The 20,104-nt window shown below is 48.1% G+C and overlaps 1 protein-coding gene across 2 annotated transcripts in view; it reads left to right on the forward strand.

The window, feature by feature from the left end:
* The window catches only part of LOC146811598 (integrin alpha-M-like), a 500,127-nt gene that overhangs the window by 139,429 nt on the left and 340,594 nt on the right, over positions 1 to 20,104 (forward strand). For both annotated transcript variants that reach the window (XM_085618578.1, XM_085618579.1), the window contains one exon: positions 5,257 to 5,371. In XM_085618578.1, coding sequence (XP_085474704.1) covers positions 5,257 to 5,371 — 115 coding nt within the window. The remainder of the gene's footprint in view (positions 1 to 5,256; positions 5,372 to 20,104) is intronic.

Genomic DNA, 20,104 nt, shown 5'->3' on the forward strand with positions numbered 1-20,104 from the left:
CTAACTGAAATGCATGACTGTGGAATTTTACATTTTTTTGCTCAGTCTTTCACTATGCTAAGGACAATATGCATGCAGCTAGCCTGCCAAAGTAAAACTATCCTATTAATGGACACTGAGTGCTCAGTTGCACACAGGTACCTACTCTTAGATATATCCATTTCAAGCACAAGAAAGTGAGCTATCAGCTCAGCTGTGGTACAGGTGTTTTCCCAAAGGCAGTTTTTAAAGCAATGCCTGTTATTTTAGCCAACATTTAAGCTTCCACATAATCAATGAAGAAGATGTGAACATGGTCACCTCCTTCCCCACAAATGGAGCGGGCTGGGCTGAATGGAGGGGGTGCAGATACAAAGTAATCCATCCCAGCCTGGGAAGAGATGACTGGTATCCATGACAACCAGTCACCTCTCCCCAGCCCTCAGTCCAGCTCACACTGTCAGGGGCACACAGCAGAGAAGCCTCTCCGGATGAGAGCAAGCTAAAGTGCCTAGAGCAATTGGCTCAGAGAAGAGCTTGATCATGCATAACCATATAGGTTAGTGTGGTAATGTACTCACTGACACTAAAATGTGTTATCCTAACCCACTTTGTGTGGCACTTGGCAGGGCCAGATGGTTAAGTTTGAGTGCCTAAGTAGGTGCACATATGGTTCTGTGACAAGAGTGGTTTACATGGTATGATTGTATTTTGAGATAAGGGTCCCGAGTGATGTAATATGTGAGGTCATAAGAAGTGATGGGGGAGCAAGTTATAGTTAGTTGACTAAACTATAACTGGCGTATTTCAATAATTTTTTTTTTTTTTTTAAGTTAGCTAATGCCCATTCAAGCATATAACTATAATGTCACTTTAACCATTGATTTTTTTACTTAATTTGTGGGGTTTTATAAACAAATGTAAGGTCTTAGCATCTAACCTAACTATAAAGTTGCTTTAACATTTTTTCAGTGAAGATGTATATTTGTATACCAACAAAATACTTTTTTTAAATTTGGGGGCTGTTAAGAGACCGAGAAAATGGGTAGGCTGTATAGACGGATGTGATAAGGGGATTCTGTACTTATGCAGACATCTCTCTAACTATTCTTAGCTCCTTCAAGAATTCACAGTTTTAACCCACTGTTTTCACATGTGCATTACCATTGCAATGCTTATGTCCATCAGCATGCTCCTCAGGAAAAACTTAATTCAACAGATTATGTTCCAATAAAATAGCGTTCAAGAGTGCCTCACTTTTGGCTTAACTCTAAATGTTAGTGCTCTAGTTGTTCTTTAGAACTCTGTGGTGGAGTTGTAGTAGAACACTGAAGAATCACCAGGCCGGCTGCTGCTGGTGATAGAAGTACATTTTTCACTCAGAATACAAGTCATTGTTTCTGACATTGATGAGGAAAATATTTGAGAATTTATAGAAAATATGTTCTCATTTTAGATTTCTATAGCACTAACCATAATTTCTATTATAAAATGAAAAGCCCTCAATTTTTTAATTTCTAAAAGAATGCTTTCAGTGTTACAGCTTTCATTCCATCAAGATGGCATTTGGGTGTGTCACACTTCTGTTATTAATTCAGAATATTAGTGATCTCGTTGTTCATTAAATCTATGGGGTGGCGCTGTAGTAGAAAACTGGGAAATCAACTGATAGACTGCTGTTGCTGTTGTAAGTACATGTTTTACTCAGAATATCAGACTTTATTCTCACATGGCTGAAGAAGATAGTGTGGTCCCATAGAAAATATGCTGTCATTTTATCACATGGAGCATATTCCATAACCTCTAAGAGAAATCATGAGAAAAAACAGTTTTCTCCAAACATGGTTCATCAAATCACAGCAGACGTTCAGCATTTTTCCCAGGGTTAAATCACCTGAGAACTCATGAGAATTCCTAAAAAGAGTATAACACCACCAATACATGATTTATATTGTGACAAAAATTTGTAATCAACCTTTATATGTGCTCCTTTTGGTGACACTCAAAACCCTGTTTTTGCTACAATGCTTTTTTGCGAGGACCATGTCCCCAAGTCCTGTAAGGGCTGCAACAACATGTCGTCCATGTACTGCCCAGCAAATCACGGTGGAAGGGGATGCCTTAGGAACCTTCCCACATGCTCTTGTGGTCAGGGTGTATTCACTCTGCCCATTTATTTTAATTTTGTATTCATCTTCAGGACACACTGGGCATATCCCTGACTCCTCTAATGGCTGCCACAACATATTGTTCATTCTGTGGCCAGCCAATCAGAAGTGGCTAATCCCATTTAACTTGGTCAGTCGGAGAATCCCTGTACACCAATGGACTGGACATAGCTAAATTTTAACTCCTTCATTCCCAACCTGAGCTCCACTTTGCATGCTAATTTAAGGAAGATGGCAGAATATAATTACACACATCCAGGATAACCCTGGGCGGACTTCGCGGAGTTGCACGACACAGAACTCCATGAAGTGGAAAAAAACTCCACCGCGCTACGCGGAGCTCTGCAAGCGGCGGAGTGCGATAGAAAAATGCCGATCACAGTGATTTTCAGTGGTGGATGTTGTCCGCACTGTGCAATCATCGTGAACGGCACCAAGCACAGCAGAAGCGGGTGCTGCTTTCCTTTCTGCCGCTCAAGTAGAATTTTACTCGAGAAGCAGCAGGCAGTTTCTCAATGCGAGCGGTTGCGAGCATACACGACCACTCGCAATGAGAAACCTGACCCCCCGTTGACAAATCTCGCCGGTAGGTTTATTTTCCACGTTCGCCAACTTGATGTTGACGGTCGCGAACTAGGAAAAATCTAGCCGGAAGGGGGATTTTCCTCGCTTGCGCTCACCATCTTGACGTTGACCGATGCGAGCGAGGACAAAACTATGCTACGCTACGTAGGGCGGAGTTTTTCAGAGCTCCGCGTAACACGGAGTTCCGACAACTTTGCAAACTCTGTGAGCGGAGTGCAGTTCACCGCCCAGCCCTAATCACGGAAGCATGCTTTCTGAGTACATTTCTAACTTTTTGCCAAATTTGGTTTAATTCATGGAGATCAAAGTTTCCAATGAGAATTAATACGGGAAATCAGACTTTTGACCCCACCGCCCACTGTTTTTCTTGCCCTCCCACCTTCACTGACCAGCACAAAAGTTTTCTTGAAGGTGAAGAGATGGATGAACATTTTGTTTTTTAAAGTAATGAGCCTGTGATGGAGGGGCACACAGGAAATATGTTTGTTGTGGTCTAAAGCCTACTGACCAGGGACTAGCCCTTAAAATGCTTTTTGTTTTACCCCCGTTCAACCTCTTTTAACATGGTATGGTTCTAACATTGTATGTTATCTCTGGGATTATGAAGGCTTTTGGAAATATTTCTGAGAGGTTTATGGTTAGTAGAATAAACTACCACATCTTAAATCAGATGTCAGGTGTATCAATATGATCAAAGTTATGAGGCTTAATTCTATGATTGTATGGATTCTGAAGTGATTAATATCTAATTCCCCCCTTATGATCATATTTCAGTAATAAATGCATATGAGCATTTCTTTAATGATCTGCCTTACCCAGCTTCAAAGGACCCTCACATATTGAATAGCAAGATCACAGTAAGGAGGTGGTGGAACTTTCCTGGAGCCTGCCTTGCTGGTGTGAACTCTGGTTCACGCTACTTTTTGTCCACTGGAGATTATCTGGATGCTGTGACTCCATTAACCAAAAGAAGAGCTCCTGTCTGTAAGCTTTGCACATATTTTCCTCTAGGAGTTTCCTTCCAATGTATTACTACACTGTCCTCTTTAAAACCCCATGCTTGGACACAATAGTTATAATTTTAAGATTAAGTAAAAGGGGAGCTAGAAAAATATCTACTTCACTAGCTGAAGGTAATGCTAATAGATCAAGGACTTGCTCCATGACTACTAAAGAAAACGCCCTTATCTCATGCTCTGGTACAGCAGAGTCCCCTTTCCTGTCACAACAGCCTGCAATATAGTATGTGCCTACCTTGTGAGAGTGCATGTTCCTAGAAACTGAAATGTTCTTAGACAGAAGAAGCTTGCTGTCCACTGGAAGGGGTTCCAGTTAGCCGGAGAAATGCTAATAGAACATTGGGTCAAGTTGTATTCTTTGTGGGGCTCACAAATGCGGCCCGTAGTGCATTAGGCTTGCTCAAAGCAGTCCTGAAGATATACAAGCAACACTTTCTTTACTATTGTCTTTATCTTGCTGAATAGGTGGAATGTCTTGTCCAGATTTGAGAATTTGTAACTTCTTTGTTCAATGTGAGCTTTAGGAACTACGTCCATACCTCGTGGAGTCTGAATCAGATATAGTTCACTGATAGTGTACATTGGACCTTCAAAAGCTTTGAAATCCTCTCAAAAGGGCAGCCATCCTAGGGAAGGCTTGAACTGTATTGCATGGCCTTGCTTCATACCTTGGCTGCAGAAAGGTCATTTTACATTCACCATATGGAATAAGGGTTTGGAATTTGTTATCCTTATCAAAATTCTTCTTCTTTATCTCAATTTTATTATGGCATACATCTTTTTTTACAGAGCTTGGTGTGGGCCATTAAGGCCTTTATTTCTTTTAATGTGTGATATAGTTCTGCTTTACTTCACATAATTTACACATATCATCCTGCTCAGGCCCGGCCAATGAAAGTAAGCCAGGATGCACAGAGAAAACAGGTTTACCTTTGTGGCTTCCTCTGCGCGCAATGAGGCAGCTCAGTCACATCTCAAATCAAGAATGTGATCTCTCTGCCTACTGCCTGCAAGTTGGATTCCTTAAACTGTGTAAAGATGAAGAGACACTCACAGGGCTTTCGATGGTGGTGATTTTAATTGCATCTGACGCAGTCTAAGTCATTTCTTCTAGTAGTTGAATATAGAGTTAGATTAGAGCAGATTAACGTTTTTGGGACATAGAGAAGTTCAACCTGTCACATATTAAATACACTAAGTAGCCAGTTATATAGTTTGTTGTGAAAAAGCTCAGCTCTCTTGTATCATTCTGATACTAACTAATGCTAAAAACCATCAATGTTGGCAGATAAAGGGCCTATCTGCCAGAGAGATAAGGTGAATTGCACAGGATTACAAAATGTAGCAAAATGTAACCATTGAAAACTGAAAAGTAAAGCAGTTTGATAGTTGACAATTTAGCGTAATTTCCTGTGGTCTACTTGGTAAATACACTGTATCCACTCCTTTGGAACAAAGGATTGTGCTGATTGCCTCATATATGTCTTCTGTTCTGTTGGTTTTAGGCATGTGGTCCAACGCTGAAAAGAGAATGTGGAAAGAATACATACATTAATGGCTTATGTTTCCTACTTGACCAGAACTTACAGAGGATGAAACAACTTCCGGAGACACTTACAGGTAACAGAAAGAAGATATTGAAGATAGACAGATAGCTGATTATGTAGGCCATAATTTCATGTTTATCTTTTTTTAATGAATACATAAGTGCATAATTGAGAACAACATGTGTCATAATTAACAGGAAAGGGTGGGAGCACACTGCTTCACCTCCCAGCACAGTTCGCCCCTTAGAATTCTGGTCAATGCAGTTCATGGTACATGCTTACTTCAAACTTCACTGGAGTATTCCACCAAAGTTGGTGCAGGTTAGTGCTGTAAATCTGTAGACACGTGTTTCTGGATCTCATCCGTCATCAGTACAGATAAAAACAAATTTGATTTGGGGTTGCTGAGCAGGCTGCCACAATCTTTTCAGATCTCAGTACCTCTCACAGGCGCACAGGTGCATCTCGACAAGTTTGTCAGCTCAATGGCTCAAGGGAGCCTTCTCAAACAGGAAGGGGTGGGAGCACACTGCTTCACCTCCCAGCACAGTTCGCCCCTTAGAATTCTGGTCAATGCAGTTCATGGTACATGCTTACTTAAATTTTCACTGTAGTATTCCACCAAAGTTGGTGTAGGTTAGTGCTGTAAATCTGTAGACACGTTTCTGGATATCATCCGTCATCAGTACACATAAAAATGAATTTTATTTGGGGTTGCTGAGCAGGCTGCCACAATCTTTTCAGGTCTCAGTACCTTTCACAGACGCACAGGTGCATCTCCACAAGCTCATCAGCTCAATGGCTCAAGGGAGCCTTTTCCAACAGGAAAGGGTAGGAGCACACTGCTTCACCTCCCAGCAAAGTTTGCGCCTTAGCATTCTGGTCAATGCAGCTCATGGCACATGCTTACTTCAAATGTCACTGGAGTATTCCACCAAAGTTGGTGCAGGTTAGTGATGTAAATCTGTAGACACGTGTTTCTGGATATTATCCGTCATTAGTACAGATAAACATAGCAGGTCACGCCCCCTTTCCCCACCACTCTGCAAACGCACTCCCTGGCGCACTCTTGGATGGGGATTAAAGTCCCCTTTGCTGCTGGAGGTCCTTAGGGGTCAACTAGCCTACCTGATACCTCCAATATGCCACAGACAGTGGGATTGCTCACAGGTGGACACAGACCATGCCTTCTTTCTCCACCACTCTGCAAACGTGCCTCCTGGCACGTTCTTGGTTGGTGAATTAAGTTCCCTTGAGGGCCAACTAGCCCACCAGGTGACTCCGGTAAGCCCCACACAGCTGGATTGCTGAGAGTGGTCCGAGGCCATGCCCCCTTTTTACACCTAACTATAACGTGTGTGAAACCTATGGTTTTTTCAGTGAATTTGTATGTTTTTTTAAATGCTAAGTTATGTATGTATTATAATTTTTTTAATATATTTATTTTTAATAAACTATGTATTACATTTTTTTTTTGTTTATGGTTTTTCACCGTGTGCGCACCGTGCGCGCACCTCCGCGATTTAAAAAAAAAAAATTAAAATATTTTTTTCTGCCTTCGGGGTCCTTCAGGGACCCCCTGACCAAGGCTAGGGGGTCAGGAACTCTCTACCCTGCCCCCTTTTCACGTTTGCCACCTTCCTTTTCCACTCTCGCACTGAAAACAAACAAAATGGCGGCTGACACTTCCTGATTTCGACCGATTCGAACGTTGACTGACATGTAACAACCAATCAGAATTACGCTCGCGCACGTAAGGGTATAGATATGTATGTGCTTTTAACTGCAATTTTCTCAGGAACTACTGAACAGATTGACTTCATATATGCAAAAGGCACATCCCTGACCTGAGGACTACCTCTCTGCCAAATTTCAAGTAATTCTGTTCAGCCGTTCGGGCTGTACCTTCGACTAAAGGTCCTATGGGAAAATGCATGGGGCAAACGCATTTTGGGACCCCCCTTTTTTCTCAGCTTCCGCTTGACGAATCCCCCCGAGACTTTCAGGGTAGGAGCTGAGCGGAGCGCCCCATTAGTTTTGAAAATTTTGCGAAGATTCGTCAACCGGTGCTAAAGTTATTCAAAATAGAATTTTGAGATTTCCTATGGAAACACGGTCCTAACAATAACTATCTACTGGCGACCGCCAGTAGATAATATATATATATATTACCTACTGGCGGTCGCCCGTAGGTAGTTATAGTTAGGACCTAGTTTCTGTAGGAAAAGTGTTTTTGATTTGTCAATATCTTTGGCGCCATTTAATGAATTTTCGCGAAACTTTCAAAACGAATAGTTCGCTCAGGTCAGCTCCTGTCTTGAAAGTTTCGGGGTGATTCGTTGAGCGGGGCCAGAGAGAAAAGGGGTCCCAAAACGCGTTTTCTTCATGTTAATTTCCATAGGAAATTTTAGACAAAGCTACAGCCCGAACTGCTGAACGGAATTACACCAAGTTTTGCAAAAAGGTAGCTCTTGGTTCAGAAAGTGACCTTTTTTTAAAATTGTGTAAATCCGTTCAGTATTTCCTGAGCAATTCAAAAATAAAAAATATCAATATCGAGCTTCATTCATTGACTGCCAACACTCCAAACCAAAAAGTGTTGGCAACCATCTTGTGACTCCCAAGTCACAAGAAAAAAGGTAAACAAAAAGAAAAGGGGGAAGGTTAGAAACACCTTGATACCCTAGGCCACAGGGACCCCAGGGCAAAAAAAGTAGTTTTTTGAAAACATATTCAGCTGGATTCGTGAATCCTGCCGAAAAAAAATAAAGTGCTTTGTTTTTTTAAACCCCCCCCCCCGGTGGGCAAGGTCCGGGAGGGGCAATGCTTTATTATAGTGTGGGCGGTCATCAGTGATATCACTGACCATGTCATGAGTGATGTAATATGAGACGTCATCAGCGGTGCATTACGAGGGCATGAGGTATAGTTAGCTAACTATAACGGCCAAATTTCTCTGGTTTAGTATGAGTGAAATGTCCAACTAACTTTAACTCCCTGAAACCTGTGGTTTTTTCAGTGAATTTCAAAGTTTTTTGAATGCTAATTTCTAGCTATAATGTCCCTGAAACCTATATATATATAAAGACTCACAACTCTGTCACAAAGAATGGAGAGGCAGCATCTTTTATTTAAAATATCTCAGCAATCCAGATCCCATTAATTTACTCAGGCCCAACACGTTTCAAACTCTTACAGTCCTTGCTCATGGGCCATTTCTTGACTCTTTAAAACTGCAGCACTTTTCAAGCCCCTCATTTGCATGATATCAATTTTAGCTCCTATGAGCATCCTGGTGTCTTTCTGAATAGTGCATTCTGGGACCAGAAGTTCGCAGCATACCAAATAAATAATTCATCCTGGAATCGGTAAGTATAGTGTCCAACAATAAAACAGATTACCCAGATTACCCAGATTATCCATCAAGGGCTCCAATTCTATGCCCTGCGGACCACTTCAATCTGCGGTGGTACTGTCTCCAGACTGACAAACCGAAACATTAAGACTCGTTCACAGAGAGCGGAGAATCACTCCCCTCCACAGTGTCTCTTATTTAAAATATCTAAGTAATCCAGATCCCATTCATGTTCTCGGGCCCAACCTGTTTTGAAGTCTCACAGTCGTTGCTCAGGGGTAATTTATAGACACTTTAAAACAGCGGCGCCTTTCAGGCCCCTCATTGGCATGAAATCAGTTGAACTCCTATGAGCATCCTGGTGACTTTCTGAATAGGGCATTCTGGAACCAGACGTTCGCAGCATACCATGTAATTGATTCATCATAGAATAGGTAAGAAAAGTGTCCAACAATAAAACACATTACCCAGATTGTCTCTGTAAATAACATCACTGGAGGTTCCATCAACGGCTCCAATTCTAATCCCCACAGACCGCTTCAATCTGTGGCGGTACTCTTTCCTGGCTGACAAACCGAAACATTAAGAGGTCCATTAGGATGGCGGGCGGAAAAGCACCTCGACCGCCATGGAAGCGGAAAACAACTGCCCGCTGGCACCGTGGGAAAACCGGTGGCCAAATTAGGATTAACCGCCAAACAAATCCGACCGCAGCGGTACGAGGCCAAGAAAAACCGCCCGTAGCGGGCAGAGATGGCCAAAATCCATCTGCGGCGGTCGGAATCGCAGTGGAAAAACAACAACCCGCCGCAAGTATAGCGGAGACACCGCAGCGGAAATTAGTATCTCCCCGAAGGTCCCGCGGTACGTACTGCCGTCTCCGACCGCCGCGGTCGCACAATGGGATGAATGGGAGAGCCAGCGGAAGCGCTGAAGCACGTCCAGAGCGGCGGAGGAACCGTCAAAAATATGGCAGACGAAGCCAAAACCCCACAAGAAGGCCAAAAAGTGCACACAGAAAACTAGCCATGCCTCCCAAATACACAAAACACACCCCAATAACACAACCACATGGCAAAACGAAAAATACAAAACCCAGGACAACACACCTGTCAGCAACACCCCAATTGGACACACCCACATAGCTGAGTATAAAACCAGTCCCTTCCCTGACCACAATCCCTTGCAAAACTCCAGGTGAGAAGGGACACATACCCCAGCTGACAGGAGAGGCAAAGGACACAACATCACCAGCCATACCACATACCACACACAGCACCACCACCACCTCCACACCAGCACAACTAACCCCCTGCACAACACACACCATACACAGCACAACCACAACCACCATGCACACTCCTGCACAACAATCACTTTGCACACCAAACACCATGGCTACACAGAAAATGCCCAAATTCACTGAGAGTGATTTGAAGGTCATGGTAGCCTGGTCCAACAGACACCATTAGCCACAAGGACACAAATGTGGGCTAGGATAGTCCAAAGGGTCAATGCAGTAGGGACCACCCAAGATCAAAAAAGGAGATCATGAAGCGGTGGCATGATCTGAAGAGGGTGGTCAAGGAGAGGAGGAGCAAGAACTGTGAGCTGGCTCAGAGGACTGGTTGTGGCCCTCCCATTCCACAAAAAACATTAACACCATGGGAGGAGAAGGTGCTTGCCATACTGCATCGAGAGAGTCTCACAGGAGTAGCCGGGAGAGTGGAGGCTGGTAAGTACAAACAAATGACTACTGCCATTCTGCAATGTACTGCCTTGCACAACTACAAAGCTACACCACCTAGGACACATACCATCCATCTGCACTACACACTCACAAAAACATGGCTCACAGATCCAACATTCACCCACTCCCATTCACCCCAAACATAGCAAACAACATAACCATGGGGGCATGTGTACAGGCAGACAGCACTATAACAATCACCAGGCCCCCTGGCACACAGCCTAGCAAGAAGGAGCACTCCCACCACCCAACCGAGAAGCATGTGTCAGCCATTACACAACCCTCATCAAACTTACAGGTAGGTAGCCATCTTCCCTGTGGGGGGGTGTTATGGCTGGGAGGGCTGCACTACTATTCCCAACATTCCCTCTGTCCCACACCTCAGCAGGATGGAGCCCTCCCCCACCCCACCCAGGAACAGTTGGAAGCCATTGCAGTTCACCAAACAAACAGGTAGGTAGCCATCTTCACAGTGAGGGTGTTTGTGGTTGGGAGGGCTGCACTACTACTCCCAACATTCCCTCTGTCCCACACCTCAGCAGGATGGATCCCTCCCCCACCCCACCCAGGAGCAGTTTGAAGCCATTGCAGTACACCAAACAAACTTACAGGTAGGTAGCCATCTTCACAATGAGGGTTTCTGGGAGTGGGGGGCCTGCACCACTACTCCCACCATGTCCCCTGTCCCACAGCCTAGCAAGATGGAGCCCTCCCACCACCCCACCCAGAAGCATGTGTCAGCCATTACACAGCCCTCATCAAACTTACAGGTAGGTATCCATCAGCACAGTGAGAGTGTTTGTGGCTGGGAGGACTGCACCACTACTCCCAACATTCCCTCTTTCCCATACCTCAGCAGGATGGATCCCTCCCCCACCCCACCCAGGAGCAGTTCGAAGCCTTTGCAGTACACCAAACAAACTTACAGGTAGGTAGCCATCTTCACAATGAGGGAGTCTGGGGGTGGGGGCCCTGCACTACTACTACCACCATGCCCCCTGTCCCACAGCCTAGCAAGATGGAGCCCTCCCACCACCCCATCCAGAAGCATGTGTCAGCCATTACACAACCCTCATCAAACTTACAGGTAGGTAGCCATCTTCACAGTGAGGGTGTTTGAGGCTGGGAGGGCTGCACCATTACTCCCGACATCCCCTCTGTCCCACACCTCAGCAGGATTAATCCCTCCCCCACCCCACCCAAGAGCACTTTGAAGCCATTGCAGTACACCAAACAAACTTACAGGTAGGTAGCCATCTTCACAATGAGGGTGGCTGGGGGTGAGGGGCCTGTACCACTACTCCCACCATGCCCCCTGTCCCACAGCCTAGCAAGATGGAGCCCTCCCTCTACCCCACCCAGAAGCATGTGTCAGCCATTACACAACCCTCATCAAACTTACAGGTAGGTAGCCATCTTCACAATGAGGGTGTCTGGGGGTGGGGGGCCTGCACCACTACTCCCACCATGCCCCCTGTCCCACAGCCTAACAAGATGGAGCCCTCCCACCACCCCGCCCAGAAGCATGTGTCAGCTATTACACAACCCTCATCAAACTTACAGGTAGGTAGCCATCTTCACAGTGAGGGTGTTTGGGCTGGGAGGGCTGCACCACTACTCCCAACATTCCCTGTGTTCCACACGTCAGCAGGATGGATCCCTCCCCCACCCCACCCAGGAGCAGTTTGAAGCCATTGCAGTACACCAAACAAACTTACAGGTAGGTTGCCAATACGTACACCCACCCATTTTTCACAAATTAAATGGTGCCATATGATAACACCAGCCAAAGAGGCATACCTACCCCATTGCCAAGCACAGTGTGCTCACAGGTAAGCTAAGGAAACTGTCACAACCACCAAAGTGTGACACAACAATGCACAAGTAGAAGAAAGTCAGGGCACGATCATGCACAGCAACTAGTAACATGTGCATCACCATGGGGCAAGTGCAACAAGGACCATTCGAAAAATATGTAAGCATGTGTGGTGGCACAAATCAAGATATGAGCATGACAGGACAAAGGGATGCAGCAGATGACAATGGCTAGTCTATGACCAGATGTGACGTCTGCTAGGTCAGACAAATAAAAAAATGATTCCTCAATTAAACACATGTTGTGCCAGGCCCTAGATGGCAACAAGTCCATTTAAATCTCAATTGTGCACGGTTCGCATGGTATGCCTTGACACCTCACACCATGGACAAGTAATGCTTGTACCACTGCAGCATGTCAGGAAGCATAGTACTGCACATAGTCAACAATGTGATGATATGTCAATTGTGCAGTGTACACAAAGTGAATGACACACAGCTAACACAAAGCTTGCCGGGTGCACTGCAATGACCATTTCACATCTGACCCACAGGTGACCAAGAACTCACTGCAGAGGACAACACCAGCAACCTGCAGAGCCAGTCTCCATCCCGGTACAAGGACTCTCGGATGTTGACTCCCAGGATTCCATGGATGATGAGCTTGAGGCCGGCCCATCTGGTGTGCCAGGGAGCAACAGGTCCCAGGACCCCATCGTCCCCCCCACCACATCTGCGGCAACAACTCCACAGCAGACCCCTGCTGTCACGGCCTGTGTGGCCACCGCCACCACTACCACCACCACCAGTGCTGCCTGCGACACCCTCCCTGTCCCAGAGGATGCCCAGCACACACCACCGAAGGAGGAGGGCAGGGAGAGGATGCGGGTGCCCACAGTGGTGAGGCAACAGGTCTGTGGCAGCAGGGCAGGTGGTGGGAGGGGCAGGGTCACCCAGGGACACCAGGAGGCTGGGACCTACTCCCTGGAACACATCACCAGAGTCCTGGGTGCATATGAACTGGCCCAGGGACAAACGGACCAGTCGGATGATCTGTTGCAGGAGCTCATCCTGCTGATGAGGTCCATCGACACCCGCATGGGACAAATTGTGGACCTCCTGGGCCAGCAAGTGGCGGTTCTGAGGGACAGGCATGCACCACAGACAACACCTCCACCTCCCTCTGGTGGGCTGCACAATGACAGTTCACCATCCTCCCCTGCGCCCACAGACAGGGGTGAGTCCTCAGATCCCACTGGCCCTGCAGCAGGCCCCCCCCCCTGCCAAACAACGAAGGGGCCATCCCAAGAAGACCCTGGCAGTATCTGAAGGCCAAGCACCTGCCAGACGCCAGTCACAGAGCCACTCATGATGGCAACCCTCTCCACCACTGCATTGACTCTTTGGACTGTCCTTCCCCCCACTGCCTTGTGAATGGCATCTGTCTGTTGGACTGGGTCATCACAGCAATGTGGTGACTACTTGACTATCTCATCTACCACGACTGTCAACTCACTGCTCCACCCCACCCCCCAATGGAAATATACACACTCCTCGCATCTCACCATAGTAAATAAAATATCCTCACAGAGATGTTGTTGTGTCTGCTCCGTCTTTATTGCAGGGAGTACAGTCTTCAACATGATCACAATGTACCAGGAGCATGGGCTGTATGTAGGCAAGGAGAAGTCGAAGGCACCTAGGGAAACACAACAGAACAACTGTCACTGGTCTGGGTGTGGCATCACAGACATCACACAAGCCCTAACACCGGGATAACCCAACCTGCACATGTCACAATGTCCACCAAGTGTCAACATACACATCCTGTTGATGATCCCAAATGACATGTCCTAGAAACATTTCCAACCACCACTGAGTCTACAACTTGTTGATGCTACAATTCTCACATGCCCCTTCACGACAACCGCCATATCATCAGACAATGGGTATGTTGCACATTGACACCCACCGTCAAGTGAAGTAGCGGGTGATGAGCTGTTCACGCAGTTCAACACCTTCCTCCTCTCCACTGTCCTCATCACTAGACACGGTTTGGTTTGCAGGCTGGGGCCTTGGGTCCTCGCCATCATCCAGGAGCAGGGGAATCTACTTGCCAATGGCCAGGTTCTGGAGCATGCAGCATGCTACAACAATCTGACACACCTTCCTGGGCGAGTATGCCAGTGCACCTCCGCTCTTGTCCAGGCACCGGAAACGTGACTTGAGCAGGCCAAAAGTACGCTGCACCACACGACGTGTCCTCCCATGGGCCTCATTGTAGCGGACTTCAGCTGGGGACCTGGGATTCTTCATTGGGCTCAGCAGCCAGGGACAGTTGTGATATGCAGAGTCACCTAGGTATGACAAACACAAATAGACATTGCAACGTCGCAGACGCTCAGGGCAGCAGGTCACACACACAGCACGCCACACGACTAGGCATACTCACCCACAATCCATGCACGCTCGGGAAGATTAGCCATCAGCTGGGGCACTATGCTGTTCTGCAGGATGTAGGAGTCGTGTGCTGAGCCTGGGAATTTGGCCCCCACCTGCGAGATGGTCATATCTGCCAGGCACACCACCTGCACATTGATGGAGTGGTAATGCTTGCGATTGCGTTAAATGTGCTCACTTGCCTGTAGTGGCACAAGACCGACATGGGTGCAATCAATGGCCCCAACAACATTGGGGATGTGTCCAAGGGGATAGAGTCTCCCTTCACAGCTGGCAATTCAGCACCCCTGGGGAAATGGATGTATCTGTCCTTGTATAGCATCATGGCGGACAGTACATCATGCAGCACCATGCTGAACATCGGTTGTGACATCCCACCAGCGCTGTCCACAGTCTCCTGGAACGATCCAGTGGCATAAAAATGCAGGGCTGCCATCGCCTTATAAGTAGGGGTGAAAGCTGTTGGATATGTCCTGCGTGGCTCCAGGTGGGTCTCGAAGAGATCACAAAGGGTTTTCAGGGTGACTCTGTCCAGGCGGCATTTCCGTATGATCGCAACATCCTCCATGTCCTCCAGCACCGTCAAGTGACGAGTCAAATTTGGCCTCCTCCTAGTGGAGATGATAGTAGACACATGTCAATGCAATATATCATGAGATGTGCCCATCATATCACGTTCTGGATGACACAACGACAACAATGACTGACATCTATAGTGACTAACAGACCAGCTTACATGGAGGGACACCTTCAACTACTCTAAGGGCACATGTGTCAACTTACACAAAACAAGTACCTCAAACACCACCTTGGGCAATGTGAATGCACATAGGGATATGGCCACAGTACACATGTGCACACCTAGGGGGTCTAGCATCCAGCATATGTGTAACTAATCAAAACCACTGTCTCATACCTAGCTGCTGTACCAGTCACACCTTAATGCGTCATTACAAGCTGGCACACATCCACCACACAATGACCACAGTCGGCGCTGGAATGACGAATGTGTTCATGAGCAGACATGAGAGGCAATGCTAAATAGGTCATCACTCATCGAGACGAGCATTGCTGTGATTGTCACTGGACCTCAACACATTGACATGTGTACACATTGTACAGTTCAGGACTACACTGTCCTGCCTACACCAACATCAAATCCTTAAGTGACATGTGAGTGGGTAGGGGCAAATCTACATTACACACACAAACATGGCATGTGTAGCCATCAGTGGAGTAAATTGAACATTGACATTGTGTGCACAATGATGTGCCATTGAACATGTTGGCACTGTGCACTGGTGATGTTTGACAGATGGCCATCGCCATTGTATGGCACCCATATCGCGGTATCTACCACCTGGCCCCAGCGGTGTGTGACCAGCACCCCCATTCACACAAGTGCGGTAGTCATAGGCATGGAGACATGCCCATATGGTGGTTGGCATGCTCCGCCACCCAAATCGCGGTGCCTTGTGTCAATGCATGGCACCCATATCGCAGTAGCTACTGCCTGGCCATGGCAGTATGTCACCAGCACCCCCATTCACATAAGTGCGGTAGTCATAGGCATGGAGACATGCCCATATGGCGGTTGGCATGCTCCACCACCCAAATCGCAGTGCCTTGTGTCAATGCATGACACCCATATCGTGGTAGCTACTGCCTGGCCCCGGCGGTGTGTCACCAGCACCCCCATTCACACAAGTGCGGTAGTCATAGGCATGGAGACATGCCCATATGGCGGTTGGCATGCTCTGCCACCCAAATCGCGGTGCCTCGTGTCAATGCATGGCACCCATATCGCGGTAGCTACCGCCTTGCCCCGGCGGTGTGTCACCAGCACCCCCATTCACACAAGTGCGTTAGTCATAGGCATGGAGATATGCCCATATGGCGGTTGGCATGCTCCACCACTAAAAGCACGGTAGCGCACACCGGGCCCCTGTGGTGTTTCACCGCCATGGAGCTCGCCCTAGAGCCAATGCGAAGCTCGATATCGGTGGCATGATGCAATTTTGAAGATGGCGGTAGGCGTGCTCCGCCACCACGGAGGCGGACATTGGCTGGATTTGAAAGATGCACCATCGTGGTAGCACACCCCGGGCCCCAGCGTTGTATCTCCGCCATGGAACATTCCCTTACAGCCAATGGGAGCCATGATTGTGGTGACATGATGCAATTTTGAAGATCGTGGTAGGCGTGCTGCACCACCGCGGAGGCGGACATTGGCTGGATTTGAAAGATGCACCATCGCGGTAGTGCACCCCGGGCCCCAGCGTTGTATCACCGCCATGGAGCATGCCCTTACAGCCAATGGGAGCCATGATTGTGGTGACATGATGCAATTCTGAAGATTGCGGTAGGCATGCTCCGCCACCGCGGAGGCAGACATTGGCTGGATTTTACAGAGGCAGACCTGGACCACCAATTGCTGCAGCTTGGCAGCTTTGAAATGACCCCAGGGGGCTATATTTGTGGGAGTGAGCCTCACATTGCCACTGCTCACTGAGCCTGCTTCCTGAGACCCCTCACCTGCTGCTGCCTCCAGGGACTGCTGCCTGAGACCCCTCACCTGCTGCTGCCTCCAGGGACAGGGACTGCTGCCTGGAATCACTCACCTGCTGCTGCCTCCAGGGACTGCTGCCTGAGACCCATCACCTGCTGCTGCCTCCAGGGACTGCTGCCTGAGACCCCTCACCTGCTGCTGCCTCCAGGGACTGCTGCCTGAGATCCCTCACCTGCTGCTGCCTCCAGGGACTGCTGCCTGAGACCCCTCACCAACAAAAGCCCCTGCTGTTTTCTCACGTCCAGAGTGATGACAAGGACAGAGAAGATCCGTGCCAGTCCCTTCATGAGGGAGGAGCTGGAGGTCCTGGTAGACGAGGTGCTTACACAGGCCCCAATGCTATATGGTGCCCCAAATGTCGTGGTAAGTCTTCAACAGTGGTGGGATTGGGCAGAGGGGCCACGCATGTAGTTGGACTGATGCAGCATGTGCCTGGGAAAGTGGGGTAGTGTCATGTACTGCCTGACATGCTGTCTCCAGTGGGAGGGTGTGTGTACCCAATGCCGCAGCTTTCCCTCCCTGCACATGTATGTATGAGTGTCCTGTGTTGTGTTGTCAGCCATACAGTGACACAGAAGGTTGTTCATGCTGGAGTCAGGACAGTGATTGCTTGGCTGGATGGCTGTGTGTGCCCCTGTAGTCCATCTCAGTGTGAGCCCAGCTGGCCTGCACAGTCCCCGCCTACAAAGACAAGGACAACTCACTGAACTTACAGAGTAGGACATCAGTCTTGTCACATTGCACTCCAGCTATGGTCCATCTCAGCACTGTGGTTTGCACACAACTGTCCTTGTGATCGGCATTTTGTATTTGTGATATCATGTCTATCCATGTGACCACCATGACTCATTCAAAGATTCACAGGACAGGGACATTGATGGCTGCGCAGTCATGGACACAGTGAGTCCACCCCCATACACAGGTTGACATGTGATGTATGTGTTGCTCAAGCCAACAATGGACTGAAGATGTCGGCAGGCTATATGGGTGTTTCAGTGCTGGCATCCTGCATCTGTGTGAGATGTGCAGGGACTGTGTTCCCCCTCACACCTGCATACTTTAACATCAGCTTTCCCCATGCAGGGGTCCCATGTGTGCTGTACTATAGTCTCTGATTGACCTATCATTGGATATGTGATGATTTTGTATATTGCTGCTATACTGATAGATGTCGGTACATGACACTGTGTCCCTGATCATTTCTCCCTCTTGTCTCTCATGCCTGCAGCTCAAGGTACACCAGCGTAAGGCCATGTGGAGGGCCATTGCTGCGAAGGTGCGAGCTCTGGGGTTTCAAACCGACGGCACACCCACTGCCACAAGAGATGGGACGACATCAGCCGGCTGGCAAAGAATGTGGCGGAGATGACCCTGGGGCTGCTTCCTCGCACTGGGCATCTGGCATGGCGCAGTATGACACCACTAATGGGGCACATCTTGGCGGTGACACAGTCTGAGCTGGATGCACGTTTGAAGGAGCATCAGCAGCAAGCCAGGGGTGAGCATTTGGGGAGTCTGACTTTGGCTGGGAGTGGCTGCATGGGTACAGAGCCTGTGCCAGCGCTGGCCTCTGTGATGTTGGTAGTGTGATATTGTGGCATGTAAGTGGCTGCTGGCCTGGGTGCCTGTGGCATGCATTTGCCCTACCTGTACTTACAGAGGTGATTTGGATTCTGTGCCTTCACATTACATTCTGAGTTGTGCTCTTCAGGTTTCTTCTGCATTGGGGTAGTCTTGGGAATCCCATGGAAGGGAACGGCAGTGTGCCCAATCTGACTGTGCGTACATCAATGCGTCCATTGCATTCACCCATATTGGGGAGGCCTACACATCTTACTGCAATGTGCAGCAATATATCATGCCCAAGGTACGACATTGTGGGTGGCATGGGCTAATGTCCATTGTGGGTCTGTGTTGTCCCCTCCTGTTCCATCCAGTTCTGTCATTGGCAACAAGTAGTGTGCCCCCATCATGTCCCTAGGTGTGCTCAGAACTAGTCGTGTGTCTGTTTGAACAGAGCCACAAGCAGGGTGTTTTGCTGTGTGGTCATCACATGGCTCACTCATGCCTGAGTTTCCAGTTTCCACGCACTGCTTGAGTCTATAAAGTGAGTTGGCACAATGTGATTGCACAGGGTGGTGTGCAACATGTAGATTTGGTCAATGTTTGTAATGCATTGCTTGCATATGTTTGTTCTGTTGCTGCCACTGACCTGACCCTACATCTCTATCTCTCATGCAGAATCACCTGTGGTTATGGAGGGACAGGAGACGGACACCAGTGGGGGTGAAACTAGCACAACAGCTGCCTAGGAGCCCAGTGACATAGATGTCACCAGCGCCTCAGAGGGGGACAGGAGTCTGCTGGAGGAGTCCCAGCCTGAGACGCAAACCACCACATCATCCGATGCCAGCGGGGATGCATCCATGTTGAAGGGCACAGGGAACGGGGATTCTGCATTGACTCCCACCACACAGCGGCCAGTGCCCACCCTCCCAGCCACTTCCTCTCGTGCTGCCCGTGTCCGTCTCAGTAAGAGGGGAAGAGTGTCTTTCACCCCTGGCACCACTGCCCCTGCCCCTGTCACCCCTGCTGCCATCAGTGCTGAGTCTGTAGACCTTTTGCACCAGCTGTGTGTAGGCCAGACAGCTCTCCTCAGTGCCTTTATTGACCACGACAAGAAATTGGCCCAGGTGGTTGCTTTCATGGAGGGCATACATTCCGAGGTGGGTGGGCTGCACCGGACAGTCCAGGCTTTGTCATCAACAGTGACGTCTGCCCTGGAACAGGCACATACTCACAGTCCAGCTCCGGTCCCTTTGTCCACTCCCCTGGCAGTGGCCACGTCTGATGATAG

This window comes from Triturus cristatus, chromosome 7 (genome assembly GCF_964204655.1).
Source record: "Triturus cristatus chromosome 7, aTriCri1.1, whole genome shotgun sequence".
Taxonomy (NCBI): Eukaryota; Metazoa; Chordata; class Amphibia; order Caudata; family Salamandridae; genus Triturus; species Triturus cristatus.